Source organism: Heptranchias perlo, chromosome 41 (assembly GCF_035084215.1).
Source record: "Heptranchias perlo isolate sHepPer1 chromosome 41, sHepPer1.hap1, whole genome shotgun sequence".
In the NCBI taxonomy this organism is placed as follows: Eukaryota; Metazoa; Chordata; class Chondrichthyes; order Hexanchiformes; family Hexanchidae; genus Heptranchias; species Heptranchias perlo.
The window spans coordinates 11,309,627-11,326,987 of record NC_090365.1 but is presented as its reverse complement, the minus strand read 5'-3'; the positions used below and the strand labels follow the sequence as shown (position 1 = coordinate 11,326,987).

General features: G+C 46.8%; 2 protein-coding genes across 3 annotated transcripts in view; one reads left to right on the top strand and one right to left on the bottom strand.

Moving 5' to 3' along the window:
• LOC137306050 (RAS guanyl-releasing protein 1-like) overlaps positions 1 to 17,361 on the top strand; it is a 138,440-nt gene that overhangs the window by 91,418 nt on the left and 29,661 nt on the right. For both annotated transcript variants that reach the window (XM_067975088.1, XM_067975089.1), the window contains exons 4-11: positions 106 to 168; positions 1,193 to 1,324; positions 3,514 to 3,667; positions 4,355 to 4,528; positions 8,388 to 8,504; positions 10,221 to 10,496; positions 11,920 to 12,000; positions 13,951 to 14,055. In XM_067975088.1, the coding sequence (XP_067831189.1) occupies positions 106 to 168; positions 1,193 to 1,324; positions 3,514 to 3,667; positions 4,355 to 4,528; positions 8,388 to 8,504; positions 10,221 to 10,496; positions 11,920 to 12,000; positions 13,951 to 14,055 (1,102 nt within the window). The remainder of the gene's footprint in view (positions 1 to 105; positions 169 to 1,192; positions 1,325 to 3,513; positions 3,668 to 4,354; positions 4,529 to 8,387; positions 8,505 to 10,220; positions 10,497 to 11,919; positions 12,001 to 13,950; positions 14,056 to 17,361) is intronic.
• Positions 7,166 to 17,361, bottom strand: part of LOC137306051 (protein FAM98B-like) — a 65,018-nt gene continuing 54,822 nt past the window's right edge. Inside the window, exon 8 of the mRNA XM_067975091.1 lies at positions 7,166 to 7,322. Coding sequence (XP_067831192.1) covers positions 7,296 to 7,322 — 27 coding nt within the window. The 3' untranslated portion in view covers positions 7,166 to 7,295. The remainder of the gene's footprint in view (positions 7,323 to 17,361) is intronic.

Genomic DNA, 17,361 nt, shown 5'->3' with positions numbered 1-17,361 from the left:
TTTTACATCAGGGATTAAAGTAGACGGCTCGGCTTGCCCAGCAAGCACCAGCACGGGCCCGACGGGCCAAACAGCCTCCTTCTGTGATCCTTGACTTCCAGCCACTTATCGAGATGCTTCTGGGGAAAAGCGCAACCTGCTCCGTTTGAAGATCTGCTACTTTTTGAGGTAAAGTGCTCAAACCAGTTGTGTGTCGATGAACTTTGTGAAAAAAACAGTTCATGGGAGTTGTTGACAGGCCCCTGACATAACAGCTGTGGAGCTAAGATTGGTGCTTTAGCTGCCTCGTAACTCAGCCAGCACGAGATTGCTGCTCACCTAAAGGAACTACTTTATCAAGCGCTCCAATGGCTCGGTTGGTAAGTGCACTCCCCGGTGTGGCACTCAGTTGTGCAGAGCAGCCAGGTTGGATCCTAGATCTGTGCTGAGTTTCCTGATCTCAGCCAGGGTCCAAGTAAGGGCTGCGACAATTGATCTCCGCGCCCCATGATTAAGGAAGGGAAAATGCAGCCAGGCAGCCTGTCACTGATCGCTAACCCGTGACCCCTACACATAGTGTTTGCATGTGGATGTTGGGTTGGCCACTGCCGTGATGCCTTTCATGGTCGAATGGCCTGCCAAAACTCATTGTCAGGGCTCGCATACAACGAACGGCTACTGGAATGAGATACTGGAGGGCTACCAGCAGTCGTAGAACTGTACTGCTGGCATGAACCAAGGCAGCGGGTGGATGGAGTTAAGATACAGATCAGCCATGATCTAATTGAATGGCGGAACAGGCTCGGGGGTGGGGTGGGGCTGAATGGCCTCCTCGTGTGTTCCTATGCTCCCATGAGTCAGTGCCTTCAGGAGATGAGGGGAGAAAATTGGAGAAAGAGGAAGTTATGTCCTGTAAGAGTCTCCTGGCCAACACTTATCCCTCAACCAATAACAAAAAACAGATTATTTGGTCAATTATCACATTGCTGTTGGTGGGATCAGCCATGTTGGCTCCCGTGTTTTCCTACATTTCAACAGTGACTACACTTCAAAAGTACTTTGTTGGCCGTAAAGCACGTTGGGACATCCTGAAAGGCGCTATAGAAATGCAGGTTCTTTCTTTAATTGACAAAGCTCATCCCGATTGTGACAGATTACGTATGTTTATTTTGGGACGCTGTGCTATTCTCAAAGTGGCTCTGTTGTCTTGCAGGTACTGGATAGCAAACTATCCCGTCGTGTTTACAGTGGACAGCAAGCTGGAGGATGTGATGTCACAGCTGTGGGAAGTGGTGAGAAGTGAAGGAGAGGAATCCCATTGTCAGCTCATCGACACCTCAAACATGTGAGAGCTATTTCTCTTTCGAGCTCAGCGAGTACTAATCCCCAGCATCCCCTGTGGCTCAGTGGGTAGCACTTTTGCTTTTGAGTCCGAAGGTTGTGGGTTCAAGTCCCACTCCTGGGATCTGAGCACGTAATCTAGGCTGACGCACCAGTGCAGTGCAGAAGGAGTGCTGCACTGTCAGAGGTGCTGCCTTTTGGATGAAACGTTAAACCAATCAGTCTGCCCTCTTAGGTGGATGTAAAAGAGAGGGCAAAAGAGCAGGGGAGTTCTCCCTGGTGTTCTGGCCAATATTTATCCCTCAACCAACATAACTAAAACAGATTATCTGGTCATTTATCACATTGCTGTTTGTGGGATCTTGCTGTGCGCAAATTGGCTGCCGTGTTTCCTATATTACAACAGTGACTACACTTCATTGGCTGCAAAGCGCTTTGGGATGTCCTGAGGTGGTGAAAGGTGCTATAGAAATGCAAGTTCTTGCTTTCTTTCATCTTGCGCTCCCTGGCATTGTACCGAGCCCATGCAGACTCAGAAATTCCCACGTTCCAGTCCTGGGAGTGACAGTATGGACACCACAAGGAAAGCTGAGGCTTTCGGGCCTGATTCTTATCATGACTCCTACAGGAATGTGCAGATGTGAATGTGTCGAATACAGAGAGGGCTGACCTGGGCTGTGATGCCTGGCACAGTCTAGTAGCTTGTTGGTGCCCATTGTTAAGGGTGCCACATAAAGAGTGGTGAGGCACTGCAGGAAAGTCAGTGGCCATGGAACTGTGTCAGCGCACTCACGAGAGAATGGGAGATGGAAAATCAGCACACACCTTGTAATGGGTGCACTACGTTAAAGAATATTCCTCACCTGCTCAGTAAACTGTCAGCTGGAATAATTCAACTGAGAGGGACAATGCCTGGAATAAGGTACCTGCTGAGAAGTAGCCCCAGGTAACTGACTCCCAGAATTCCCCACCATCGCTCCCTTGATCTCCGTCCCTCTCCCGCAGGGAAGCTCCATGTCCATTTGTCTCCTTTTTCCCCACCGGCGTCAAGACCAAAACTCACTGTGAAGGACATCAAGGTGTGAACATGTGTCCTACAGACCTGTGGCCTGTGGTCTATGAGCACCTCCGTCCCAGTTTCTAACAAATAAAAGTTGTGTTTGTCAAGGTGAAGAATGTCAACACTGAAGATGGAACATTTATAGTGTCAAACACTCTGATATCAGATACAGCACGGGTCAGATATAGAGTGAAGCTCCCTCTACACTGTCCCATCAAACAATCTGATCTCAGGTACAACCCAGGTTAGATACGGAGTGAAGCTCCCTCTACACTGTCCCGTTAAACACTCCCAGGTCAGATACAGAGTGAAGCTCCCTCTACACCATCCCATGAAACACTCCCAGGTCAGATACAGAGTAAAGCTCCCTCTACACCATCCCATCAAACACTCCCAGGTCAGATACAGAGTAATGCTCCCTCTACACCATCCCATCAAACACTCCCAGGTCAGATACAGAGTAAAGCTCCCTCTACACCATCCCATCAAACACTCCCAGGTCAGATACAGAGTAAAGCTCCTTCTATGCCGTCCCATGAAACACTCCCAGGTCAGGTTTTTATATACTTAATATATTTTATTTGTACCCTCTTTAAATCTTCTGTGATGTTTAACGTTCTACTTAGAGCAGAGAAGGTTAAGGGGAGATTTAATAGAGATGTTCAAAATCATGAAGAATTTTGAAAAGAGTAAATAAGGAGAAACCATTTCCACTGGGCGGAGGGTCAGTAACCAGAGGACACAGGTAAAAAGTAATTGGCAAAAGAACCAGAGGCGAGGTGAGGAGAATTTTTTTTACGCAGCGAGTTGTTATGATCTGGAATTCACTGCCTGGAAGGGCTTTCAAAAGGGAATTGGATAAATACTTGAAGGGAAAACACTTACAGGGCTACGGAGAAAGAGCAGGGACTAATCGGATAGCTCTTTCAAAGAGCCGGCACAGGCGCGATGGGCCAAATGGCCTTCTGCGCTGTATCGTTCTATGATTCTAGAAGCGCTGTACAAATGCCAGTGGTGGTTGGGGAGCCCAGTTAGTCGCAGTCCAATGTTGGCCTCACCGACTCACCTTGCAGACAGCCCCGTCTTCTAGTTGGAATCCGGTGTAACTATTTTGCTCTCCTATACTTTTACAGTCACATGCACGAATGGACGCGGAAATACACGCAGCACGGCAACCCAAGCAACAATAAGAAACGGAAAGTCTCTCTGCTGTTCGATCACCTAGAACCTGCAGAGCTGGCAGAACACCTCAGCTACCTGGAGTTTAAGTCCTTCTGCCGTTTATCGGTGAGCAGCCACACGACCAAGGGTGATAAAGAACGTTATTCAGTATTTGTAGGGCAACTGATTTGTTATTGCCTGGAGCCTCTCAGAACCCACCATTTTCATTTTCTCTGGGATGTTTTTGTGCTAGATTTCCGGACGGCAAATGCCATGCTCGTGGACATTTAGGGGATTTGTCGCAGGATGCCATGTCTTGCCAAATCATTTGCCTTAGGCATAAGGCACCATTACCACACATCCAGTACTGTATGGTAATACTGTGTGCCTTCAGTTGGTAACACTTTCGCCTCTGAATCAGAGATGAGAGCACAAAATCCAGGCTGACACTCCCAGTGCCAGTACTGAGGGAGTGCTGCACTGTTGGAGGTGCCGTCTTTCGGATGAGACATCAAACCGAGGCCCCGTCTGCCCTCTCAGGTTGATGTAAAGATCCCTCTGTGCTATTTCGAAGAAGAGCAGGGGAGTTCTCCCCGATATCCTGGCCAATATTTATTCATCTGGTCATTATCTCATTAGTGTCTGTTGTCATTATCTCATTGGGATCTTACTGTGCGCCAATTGGCTGCCGTGTTTCCCTACATTATAGCAGTGACTACACTTCAAAAGTATTTCATAGGCTGCAAAGCGTTTTGGGACGTCCTGGGGTTGTGACAGGCGCTATATAAATGCAAGTCCTTTGCTTTCTTCCAGTACCTGGATTACAGGAGTTACATGGTCAGCGGGTGTGTGCGGGAGAACCCAGCCCTGGAACGATCCGTATCGCTGGTGAATGGAATCTCCCAGTGGGTTCAGTTGATGATCCTCAATAGGCCGACTCCAGCACAGAGAGCCGAAGTCTTCACCAAGTTCATACATGTCGCTCAGGTAGGACATAATCTCCCCAAGGAAATCAGTCACACCTGATTTGGAGACGAGTTGGTTGCTAGGCATCCTTCCGTTTAAGGTCAATGGAACTCCCCGATGTTGTCATCAAAGATAATTATTTTTATTCCCTCTGGAATAGCAGGCAGTTCAAATCAATTAAAAATTCACGGCATTGACATCAGGACTCAGCACACCATCTCCGACTGTTCTTTCAAACCCTGGATCCCAACTCTCCCTCAGGCTTCCATTCCTCCTGCAATCTGCAGACTGTTAAAACGTCAAGTGATGATCCCCTGGACTGAGGGGGGGGGGGTTGGAGAGGAATTTTCCAGAGTATTTTCTTTCTGTTATTGGCACTGGGTTTTGCTCTGATTTGTTTTGTCTCTCAAAGAATTACATAGAACGACATAGAATGTACAGCACAGAAACAGGCCATTCGGCCCTACTGGTCTATGCTGGTGTTTATGCTCCTCACGAGCCTCCTCCCTCCCTACTTCATCTAATCCTATCAGCATATCCTTCCATTCCTTTCTCCCTCATATGTTTATCTAGCTTTCCCTTAAGGCCTCTATGCTATTCACTACCCTATCTGGTAGTGAGTTCCACATTCTCACCACTCTCTGGGTGAAGAACTTTCTCCTGAATTCCCCATTGGATTTATTGATGACTATCTTATATTTATTTGTTTTGGACTCCCCCACAAGTGGAATTATTTTCTCTACATCTACCCTATTAAACTCTTTCATAATCTTAAAGACCTCCATCAGGTCACATCTCAGTCTTCTCTTTTCTAGAGAAAAGAGCCCCCAGCCTGTTCAGTCTTTCCTGATAGGTGTAACCTCTTAGTTCTGGTATCATCCTTGTAATTCTTTTTTGCACCTTCTCCCAATGCCTTCTTATAGTATGGAGGCCAGAACTGCACACAATACTCTAAGTGTGGCCTAACCAAGGTTCTATACAAGTTTAGCATACCTGCTCTGCTTTTCAATTCTATCCCTCTAGAAATGAACCCCAGTCCTTTGTTTGCTTTTTTATGGCCTTATGTGTCGCTACTTGTAGTGATTTGTGTATCTGTACCCCAAGATTCCTCACACTTACCTATAATGAAATTCATTTGCCAATGTCATGCCCATTCTGCAAGTTTATTAATGTCTTCTTGTAACTTGTTGCAGTCTTTCTCAGTATTGACTATAACTCCCAATTTGGTGTCATCCGCAAATTTTGAAATTGTACTCTGATTCCCGAGTCCAAATCGTTTATGTAAATGGTCCCCAGCACCGATCCTTGTGGAACACCACTTCCCACCTTTTGCCATTGGATTTATTAGTGACGCTCTTATACTTGTGACTCTTAGTTTTGGACTCCCTCACAAGTGGAAATATCTTCTCTACGTCTACCCTATCAAACTCCGTTATAATTTTTTTTCCCCGTCTCCAATGCCTTGATATCCTTTTTGTAATGTTATTTTAAGGAGTAAAGTTAAAATAAAGGGGTCATTCCCCCCAATTAAAATAGTGGGTGGAGAAATGTCAAATGGATTCTTTCAGTATCCATGCACTATTGCCAGTTATGATCACTTCTAGCCCACGTTGCTCTATTGAACTTGTCAAAAATGTTGCGATTCCAGCATGACCCAAGTCCCAGGGCTCCTGAAACCAGCTCCCTTAACCTGATGACACATTCATGGAGCCACAATTTGGGGGTTTTCAATGCCGTTGGTCACCCAAACATTGGGGTGTTTATACTCTGAAGTGTAGCCGATGGAAAGAGATTTTGCATCTCCAGTGAACTGCACTGCTTGTAATATAAATACTCCGTTAGCTGATCCGTGGAATACTGAGGCACCAGTTCTACGAGGACCTTGGGATTGTCATTTATCGACTGCAGTTCAAGGGCTGAATAATGTGAGAAGTTCGGAAAGCTTCTCCCCACTACTTTAAGTGGCCAAGGAAAAAGTCCACAGAATTTAATCTCCTTGGGTGGTTTCTTTGTGGCTCTCAAGAGATTAAATAAATTGGGGGGAAACTCAAGGTAGTGACAACTGTACCTGGTCGGTTGGAAACCATTCCATCTACTCATTATACCTACTGTTTTGGAATCCCCGATGAGATCCCCAATTGAATGACTAATTAGGGGCGGTGCTCTGAGCTTACTGGGACCCCACGTCATCTCGGACTCTTATGGCCACGGGACGTTGAAATCCATCAATCTGGGCCAGATTTAGACCCAAATCCCAGAGGTGAGATGCCGGTGCATAATCCACTGCTTCGGACAGTCCTCTGGTAACGATTTTTGAAAAGTCATTTGAATTTTAAGCGTGAAAATAAAGGATATTCGAGGCTGAAAGAAACGCTACAGTTTTCAGTTGGGTTTTTATCTGTTTTTTTCGCCTTTTCCGGGAGATTACCTGTCTCTGAGTGAGGTGGGGAGTGTGTGTATTGTGAAGCATAAGGGACCATAACTGTATGGGACAGGATGTTCAAAAACAGGAAGTGCTACTAAAAGAACCTCCTTGGAGCACAACTCTAGAAAGAGCAGTTCTCATTGGGAGATGTTTGCCCTTTTTAAAGGGCCATGATGTGGAGATGCCGGTGATGGACTGGGGTGGACAAATGTAAGGAATCTTACAACACCAGGTTATAGTCCAACAAATTTATTTTAAAATCACAAGCTTTCGGAGATTATCTCCTTCGTCAGATGAATGAATGAAAAGGTTCTCAAATCGCATATCTTATACTATGTTGGGACAGCATCACACCAACTGCCTTCATGGAAAAGCTAGTGGAACTTTTTGCTGTTTGGGAATAGAGAAGAGTTGTCCGTTATTTCTGTTATAATAATGTCAAGTGCAATGATGTGTTTCATAGAGTCATAGAATCATAAAGGTTACAGCACGGAAGGAGGCCATTCGGCCCATCGAGTCCGTGCCGGCTCTACGCAAGAACAATCCGGCTAGTCCCACTCCCCGCCCTATCCCCGTAGCCCTGCAAATTTTTTCCTTTCAAGTACTTATCCAGTTCTCTTTTGAAGGCCATGATTGAATCTGCCTCCGCCACCCCCTCTGACAGTGCGTTCCAGATCCTAACCACTCGCAGTGTAAAAAAGTTTTCCTCATGTCACCTTTGGATCTTTTGCCAATCTCCTTAAATCCATGTCCTCTGGTTCTTGACCCTTCTGTCAATGGGAACAGTTTCTCTCTATCTACCCTGCCTAGACCCTTCATGGTTTTGAAAACCTCTAACATTCCTCTCAACCTTTCAACTCAGTCTATGTCATCACACTCTGTGCTTAGGAACAAATGAGAAAAGTATTTGCCAAACAATTTTCCTTGAACATGGTGCCTCTTTAAACCATGAGTATCATATATTAGCCCACCTTTTGAATGGCCTGTTTGATGTTCCTCATCACTCAGTGGGTAACACTCTCACCTCTGGGTTCAAGTCCCATTACAAATGTTTGAGCACAAAATCTAGGCTGACACTAAAGTGTAGTACTGTGGGGGGTGCTGCATTGTTGGAGGTGCCGTCTTTTGGATGAGACTTTAAACCATCTCAGGTGAACGACAAAGATCCCATGGTATCATTTCAAAGAAGAGCAGGGGAGTTCTCCCCGGTGTCCTGGGGCCAATATTTATCCCTCAACCTACATCACTAAAAACAGATTATCTGGTCATTTGTCACATTGCTGTTTGTGGGACCTCGCTGTGGCATATTGACTGCCCTGTTTCCTACATTACACTTCATAAAAGTACTTAATTGACCGTAAAGCACTTTGGGACGTCCTGAGGTCGTGAAAGGTGCGATATTTATTATATACTATATTATTATATCATAATTTTTTTACTTCTGTTCACTCACAGAAACTTCGGCAGCTCCAGAACTTCAACACACTAATGGCGATAATTGGAGGCCTTTGTCACAGTGCCATTTCCCGGCTCAAAGAAACCAGCTCCTATTTCTCTCAGGAAGTCTCCAAGGTCTGTCTCTTTACACAAGTATCTCCCAATCGGCCCTTTCGCTATTTAGCTCCAGACTGTTTGCCAAGCGGCCTCTTGGTACTAGCAGGGCATGAGGCAACGGGCCATCTGTGAAACGCTCCATGACTGCGTTCTCTATTCTGTGACCAACAAGGCTCACTGGGAGAATGAGTGGGGTCTGCTGGTGGAGAGGGAGAGGGGAGAAAAAAGTATGGATCTGGTGAAGATTGATTTATATCATGTATGACGTGACTTGCTAATGCAGCGAGGGTCCACTATTGTTAAACATTTGAACCTTTCTGTCCCTGTGTGCATGCTTGTACTGTATGGTAGGAGGCCATTTTATGATCATCCATACCTGAGAGAGATTTGAGCCTGGAATTTACACCACACGATATTGTTGCACAAACGTTTCGCACGTTGAGATCAGATGTTTGCCCACTATTTTAATGGCGTAATTAATTAGAGGAGTATGATACAAACACATCAAACGATGATATTGGACAGAGGAACTTCCAACCTTCATTCTTTGCTAAGGTCTTCAGTGCAAACTTTCGAGAAGTAATACCAGGCCCGGTGGTGAATGGTTGCATGCCAATGTGCTGTGCCATGCACTGGCATGTCTTCCGTTAGTGGACACCCTGCATGGCCCTGATCTCAACTGAGGGAAGTAGGGAGGTGTGTGGGTCACTGAACAAACCAAGGTAAAAGTCACCACAGTTCCATTTAAGAGTGTTATTGGTGTCGGGGTGAAAGAAGGGCCCTCTTGGCTCGGAAATGAGTGGTCAGTGAATCTGAAAGCTCCCCCCCTTTATTTTGATTTCTTTTCAAAGGTGGAAGTGGGTAGAATTGGGAATTTGTTTCCCTAATGCCTCAGTGGCACTGAAGCCGTACAGATTGGTGAGATCCCAGGTCTGATCTCTGGCCTGGGTTGAGTCAACTGATCTCAGTCAGGTCAACAGTGGAGGCTCTATAACTGACCTCAGTACCATTGGAAAAGTCAGCCGGGGTTCCTGCTCCTCATTGGTGTCCAGTGACCCCCCCCCTCACTGTGGAATGTGGAGAGGATGCTGGTTGAGGACAGGATTGGACTCCACTGTGATGCTCCTTATCATTAAATAGAAAGCTGACCCTCACTAGACTCACCTATGCACCAGAAGACTGCTAGCACCCATGGAAGCTTACGTGCCCCTGCCTCCAGGGAAGGAGGCAAGCAAATTGGAATAAATGATCATAATGTTGTGACTGGACGGATGATTGTTGTTCTAATGTTCTGCTGTAAGGTTAAGGGGAGATTTGATAGAGGTGACCAAAATCATGAACGGTTTTGACAGAGTAAATAAGGAGAAACTGTTTCCAGTGGCAGAAGGGTCGGTAACCAGAGGACACAGATTTAAGGTGATTGGCAAAAGAACCAGAGGCGACATGAGGAAATATTTTTTTAAGCAGCGAGTTGTTATGATCTGAAATGCACTACATGAAAGCAGATTCAATAATAACTTTGGATAAATATGTGAAGGGAAAATATTTGCAGGGCGATGGGGAAAGAGCAGGGGAATGGGACTAATTGGATAGCTCTTTCAAAGAGCCGGCACAGACACGATGGGCCGAATGGCCTCCTCCTGTGCTGCACAATACTATGATACTATGTCAACTCTCAACTCTGTGATGACTGGTCATGTCCCCTAATAACCTGTTCCTTTCTTTCCAACGTAGACATTGAATGAAATGACAGAGCTGCTGTCCTCCTGCAGTAACTATAGCAACTATCGCCGTGTCTTCAGTGAATGCACAGGGTTTAAGATCCCCATCCTAGGGGTTCATCTGAAGGACCTTGTCTCCTTGAATGAGGCCTTGCCGGACTATATCGAAGATAAGAAGATCAACCTGAACAAGCTCCAGCAACTTTACAGCCGCATCTCCGAGCTGAACCAGATCCAGGGCGGCACGCCCCCATTCGAAGCCAACAAGGACCTTGTGCATCTCCTGACAGTGAGTCCAGCACATTTGCTGCCCATCTCTGGATGGGCAAGTTGATGAGTAAAGGCCAATCTCAACTAACCCAAACCCGGGTTAGCCTTTGGGCATCTCCGTGTATTCTACCCTTTAATAACCAATCTCTTTGACCAAGCTTTTGGTCACCTGTCCTAATATCTCCTTCTGTGGCTTGGTGCCAAATTTTGTTTGATAATCGCTCCTGTGAAGCGAAGTTTCACTATGTTAAAGGCGCTATATAAATGCAAGTTGTTGTTCTTGTTGTTGTTACGTGGCAGGTAAGGAATTCACCTGCAGCAGTATTCTTCCCTCCTGTCAGATTTGGAATATTCTCCACCAGGGATATTCCAAAGTTAGGTTGATACGAATCCCAAATGGTACGTTCGTTGTGAAGTGGCAAAAGCAAACTTTGGATAAACAGCCTAGTGGTGTTAACTGAAAATACAGCAGAGTTGGGTTTGGGTAGGACAAGGGGTTATAGGTCAAACTAGCCTCCTTGATCTGATGCCTCTGAATTTCCCTTAAGAGCCCAGCCAAAAGGTAATAACATTAATCTGAAAGTTGGACATGATAGGTCCAAGAACTGAGCCTCCAGTCTCTCGGCTGTAAAGCAGCCTCACTTACAATGGAGCGTCAGTGTTGGCACTGAGGTCGGAACACGGTTCAAACCCGCAATCCCTACGACCTTGTGGAGAGAATTGGAGGGAAGGACGCCAGTGTGCGCTCTCGTGAACATTCTCGTGCCCAGTTTGGAGCGCTATTGTGCGAGGTCCCAAGATCAAGTCTCCGGCCCTGCGTGGCTCCTGGCCCAAGAAGGGAAATGTCACGTTAACTTTTACGCTATTCATCTTAAAACCTTTTTGGATACAGGATGAGGTTCAGGCATTCGACAAGCAGAAGTTAGAAAAGAGTCCCCACAGCCATAGGCCAATGTGCGAGCATTTATAGACCAGTAGCCTATGTGGATACATGTCTCTCCCACTAGTGAGTCGAGATACACACTAATCGCTAGACTGCCAAGAATTAAATTCCGCACTAGACACATTCCTGCTTGTTATGGTGCCCCACCTCCTCCTGGCAGAGGCAAAAAAACAGAGAAAAAACCCAGGGCCAATAAGGGAAAAAATATTCTGGTAAACTCGACCCCCCCACTCAGTCCAGGAGATCACATGGACCAAGTGTTATCTATAAAGACACTTCTCTTCTATATGATGTGATCTCTGCCCCAGACAGGGACCGGTCCAGCTCCCTCTTGAAGGCAGAGAGTCGGCACCCGCCACACCAGAGGCTCACTAATCTCTGGGAAACGAGGAACCATCGAGCATCCAGTCCATTCCTACTCACAAGTATTCTTATGTCCAACTGGCTGAATATCCTTAATGTCAGACACTGCTGTAATTGTCTTGTCCGTTTCTCCTAGTTATCTCTTGACCTGTACTACACCGAAGACGAAATCTACGAGCTGTCCTACGCAAAGGAACCGAAGACTCACCGAACAGTGGTAAGAAAACACAACCCAGCGAGGCGCAGTTATCACAGGAAGATGTTTCACCTGGAATCACCGCAAGGGTTGTCCCCATCTATTACCAGAACTCCAGCGGAAGTTCGTTTGAACCTACCTGGAGAAGTGGCCACTTACGCCATATCTCCAGAGGGTTTCTGCTGATCTTCCGTCAAAGTTACAGCAGTAGATCGGGAGAACCCCACATCAATTCAGGGCCTTACAGTTTACAAAGTGTGATAGAATTTTATACTAATGTATTTGGAGACCAGTGTCTAATATATGAGGGGGTATTTAACCCAGTGAGAAGGACTTTATTATTACGTAGGAGGGTTATAGATTTTTGGACTCTAATGGAATCAAGAGATATGGGGATCATGCGGGCTAATGGAGTTGAGGTCGAAGGTCAGCCACGATCTTACTGAATGGCGGAGCAGGCTCGAGGGGCCGCATGGCTTCCTCCTGCTGCTATTTCTTATGTTCTTCTGACCCATTACTATGCAGTGACCCCCCGCTGGAAAATATGTGGACGGAGTGGGGGGGGGGGGTCAGCTCCATTGCGATGCCCCCCCCCACGATCCAACAGTTTGCTGGCTCCCACTGTCTGGGATCGCACATCAAGAATGGGCGAGATACCAAAGGGCAGCTGGTGTCCGTGGACCTGTTCTGCAGTGTTGGAGCGAGTGGCAGGCCTGAGTCTCACAGTGCGGAGAGTGTTTGGTTCTTGCTGCGAAACGGTGCTGTGAGCAGACCAAAAAAGAAAATCTATCGCCCCGTTCTATTCTGTTGCTGATAAGGGCAAGGATATGGTGCAGCTACGACAAGTGGTGCTGTGGTTTGCAGTTTCAGAGCCCAGACAGTGCTATGTGGTCTTTAGTATTTATGTATTTTGAATGTCTCTTAATGATTCTCTATATTTTTTGGCAACTGTCCTCTTTTTAGGCTCCGACCCACCCCACTGGTAGTGTGCGATCAATGGATTTGCCTTTTGTCTCGATCCCTCCTCCATTGACAACAGAGATAGATAAAACAAGATGGATAGAGGTGTCAGCCTCACTTAGCGGGTAGCTCTCTCACCTCTGAGTCAGAAAGTTGTGAGTTCAAGTCCACACTCGAGAGACTCGGGCACATACTTTGGCTGACACTCCAGTGCAATGCTGAGGGGGGGCGGGTGCTGCACTGTCAAAGGTGCTGTCTCTCAGGTGAGATGTTTGCCCTCTCAGATCCCATGGCACTGCTTGAAGAAGAGCATGGGAGTTCTCCCGGTGTCCTGGCCAACATTTGCTGCCTCAAGCAACTCTGCTAAAACAGACTATCTGGTCACTTATCTCATTGCTGATTGTGGGACATTGCCGTGCGCACATTGGCTGCCATGTTTGCCCACAACAGTGACTACACTTCAAAAATACTTTATTGGCTGTGACACACTCTGGGTCGTCCTGCGGCCGTGAAAGGCGCTATAGCAATGCGAGACCTCTGTTTCTTTTTTAATCCATATCCCTCTATCACGATTCCTGATGTCACTGGGATTGTGCACAAAATGGCAGCTCCCAGGCTGCCTCTCCCCAACGGTTTGAAAACACAAACACAAGGACAAGGGAGAACTCAGAGACATCAATAAGTGTGGAGATTTACGAGGTAATTAGTTGGATCTCCTTGTACTTTACAACCCATGTTAAGTTTCAGTATATTTTTACAAGCTCTCTTGGTGAAGCTTTTTGGTTTGACAAATTGGTTTTCCAAAATATGATTATTCAATAGCTACTTTGGTAGCCATGGGTTAATTTGGCCAATGCCGTACAAGAGGAGAACATTGCGAGAGATTATTTTTCTGATATGCGTGTTTGGTTTGGTTGCATCTTTTGCTGACTGACTTCAGTCAGGTGACAGATCTTCCAGCAGTCCAGCTATGGTCCACTGAAGGTTTCACCAGTTTCTGTTTGCTTCCAGTCAGTGTCTCCCTACAAGCCACCCGTCGTTGTGGACTGGGCCTCGGGCATTGCCCCAAAGCTCGATGCCGTGACCATCAGCAAACATGTGCAGCAGATGGTGGATGTAAGTACACGAGAATCCGTATTAACGTGCTCAGCAAGATGGACGGCGAGTAGTGGCTGGATTAGGGTGCGTTGGCGAGCTGGGAGTTGGGGCAGGTGTTTTTAGGGGTGTTAAGGGGAGGATGGTGCGTGAGCCGGTCAGGGTGCGTGCGGGGTGTATCGGTGGGAGGTGGCTTTGGATAAGTTTTAATGGAAGTGAGTTGGGTGAGTTAAGGAGAGATCGGTGGGTTTGAGTGTGTTGGTGTGAAGTGGTTTGGGTGTGGCATTGGGAGGTGAGTTTGAGTGGATGTGGGGGGATGTTGAGGAGGGGTTGGTGGATTTAGGTGAGCTGGGGTGTGTTGAAGGCAGGTAGGTTTAGTGGTTTTATGGGAAGTGGGTTTGGGTGGGTTTGGGTGGAGATACATTGGGGTGGGTTTGGGTGTGTTGAGAGGAGTTTGGTGGATTTAGGTTGGTGGGAGTTTGCCTTGAGTGTTTCGGTGTGAAGTGGGTTAGGTATGTTGGCGAGAGGTGGGGTTTGAGTGGACTGGAGGTTGGTTGGGCGGGGTATGTTGGGATCTGTTTATCGTGACTGTTTACCGTGGTTAAACCATGTAGTCTTCGTCCAGACCTTTGTGCATGAAAAACAGACATAAGTTAAACTTCACAAGTAGAATGATCAAAAACAAACATGATGGCTTCTTCACAACCGAATTTCGTAATCATGAGGACAAGAAAATTACCTGAATTGCTACACTTGTTTGTAAAATGGCTGCTCTATCAGCAACACCCACCCTCAGGATGTTGTGATTTGTTTTGTAAGTTGGAGTTTTGTGCCGAATCCAACTGCCATCAATACACCCCAACTCACCCGAATCCCACCAACCTCTCCTCAACTCACCCCCCACCCCTCCATCCACTCAAACTCACCTCCCAATGACACGGCCAACCCACTTCACACCAACACACTCAAAGCCATCTCCCAACACACTCGAGGTTGGGGCCTCGAAAACCTTTGTGACTTCCCTGAAAAGAGGAGAGCTGTTGTGGAAAGAGGAGTTTGTTGGAAACTGTTCAGAAGCTGAGCTGGTCTGGTGATTTAGTGTGTAGGAATGGTTAGGCACAGTATCACAGGTTTACTTGTGGTGAAAGAATGTTTAACAACTACTTGCATTGATAAAGCGCCTTTAACGTAGTAAAACAACCCAAGGCTCTTCACAGGAGGGATTATCAAACAAAATATAAGGAGCCATATAAGGAGATATTACTACAGGTGATCAAAAGTTCGGTTAAAGAGGTAGGTTTTAATGAGCGTCTTAAAGGAGGAGGGAGAGGTAAAGAGGCAGAGAGGTGTAGGGAGGGAATTCCAGAGCTGAAGGCACGGCCGCCAATGGTGGAGCGATTAAAACCGGGGATGCGTAAGAGACCAGAATTGGAGGAGCGCAGAGATCTCGGAGGGTTTGTAGGGCTGGAGGAGGTTACAGAGATAGGGAGGGGGGCGAGACCATGGAGGGATTTGAACACGAGGAGGAGAATTTTAATATCGAGGTGTTGCCAGACCGGGAGCCAATGTAGGTCAGCGAGCACAGGGGTGATGGGTGAACAGGACTTGGTGAGAGTTAGGATACGGGCAGCAGAGCTTTAGATCAGCTCAAATTCATCAAAAGAATTTCAAGTCATGTGAAGACGACAATGGATGCCTGCTTCCTGCCAACAGTTTCCACAACGAAAAGCCAACAAATTGTTAACGGGAATCTCTGGTTTGCAAAAGTCTCATTTGCAGCGTGCAAAAGGAATCAGCAAAGCCTGTCGGTCATGTCATTACCTCAGTTAACCCTGGAGGCTTAAAGATGAGATAGTCAGCTGATAACAGCTACTTCCTGTTGGGCACTTCCTCATACGGACGCCTTCAGAGCGCAGCAGGTCATATTAGCTGAAACAGGCAAAGGCACTAATAAGAGGCTCATTTTCCTCTCAGACGTTCAGTGTAGACGCTTACCTTGAAGTGTAAGTCAAGTGTGAAGTCTCGAACTGGCTCTCAAATGAAGGAGAGTAAAACATCCCCCCGTCAGGAAGTCTCACTTCGATGTGGTGTCGGCCCCTGACTGCATTTACCCAGCATTCACTGTGTTGGTCAAGGTGAAGCCTCTTTGCACCAGTGTCACAGTTGTGGTATAAATGCACCATTAAGGAACCTGACAGCAGCCGCACCTCACCTGGGTGTACATTCCTGTGCTTGTAATATACCCAGAGCACTGACAATCCCGGCCTCACATGGTAACGTGGCAGGAGCCCAGTGTCACCTCTTGTAATCTCACCATCTCTTCCAGAACTTTGTTGGGAGATCTGCTCTGAGCCTCTTCGGCCCCTAAGGCGAGCGCTGAAGGGATAGGCCAACAATATTTCACTGGAATGAACTACTTCGCGACTGCATGTCCATGATTCCTCCCAGTATAGCGCACCAACAACAACTTGCATTTATATAGCACCTTTAGTGCAGTAAAACGTCCCAAGGCGCTTCACAGGAGCGATTATCAAACAAAATTTGACACCGAGCCATGTAAAGAGATATTAAGACAGGTGACCGAAAGCTTGGTCAGAGAGTTTTAAGGAGCATCTTAAAGGAGGAGAGAGAGGTAGAGAGGTGGAGAGGTTTGAGGAGGGAATTCCAGATGTTGGAGCCCAGACAGCTGAAGGCACGGCCGCCAATGGTGGAGCGATTAAAATCAGGGATGCGCAAGAGGCCAGAATTGGAGGAGCGCAGAGATCTCGGAGGGTTGTAGGGCTGGAGGAGGCCATGGAGGGATTTGAAAACAAGGATGAGAATTTAAAAATCGAGGCACGCTGTTGAATGTATTAACATCATCGCTGGGATACAACAAGGTGGGAGAGGTTGGCAGACTTTTCAAAAGATGTGGCATTGCCAGGATAAAGGGTGGCATTGGTCTCACCCACGTGGTTGCTCAGTTGCCTGTGCTACATCCTGTGACATCCATCCGTAGAGGAGGTTAGAACTCAACGATGCCCATATCTTAAGGGAGATCTGGATTTCCCACTTAATCAAGAGTAAAGACGAGTCGAATCGTTGGCTCGTTACCCATGCCAAATGTAGCTTGTGACACCACTACATGGTCCTTGTGTTCCTCATAATACAGTGAAGGATATTTGAGAGTCAGGAACATCACTGAGCAGAAACTTTCCATTCAGAAACCACACTGCCACTGTTAGGATCTCACCAGGCACAGTCTACATAAAAACATAAGAAATAGGAGCAGGAATAGGCCATAGGGCCCCTTGAGCCTGCTCCGCCATTCACTAAGACATGGCTGAT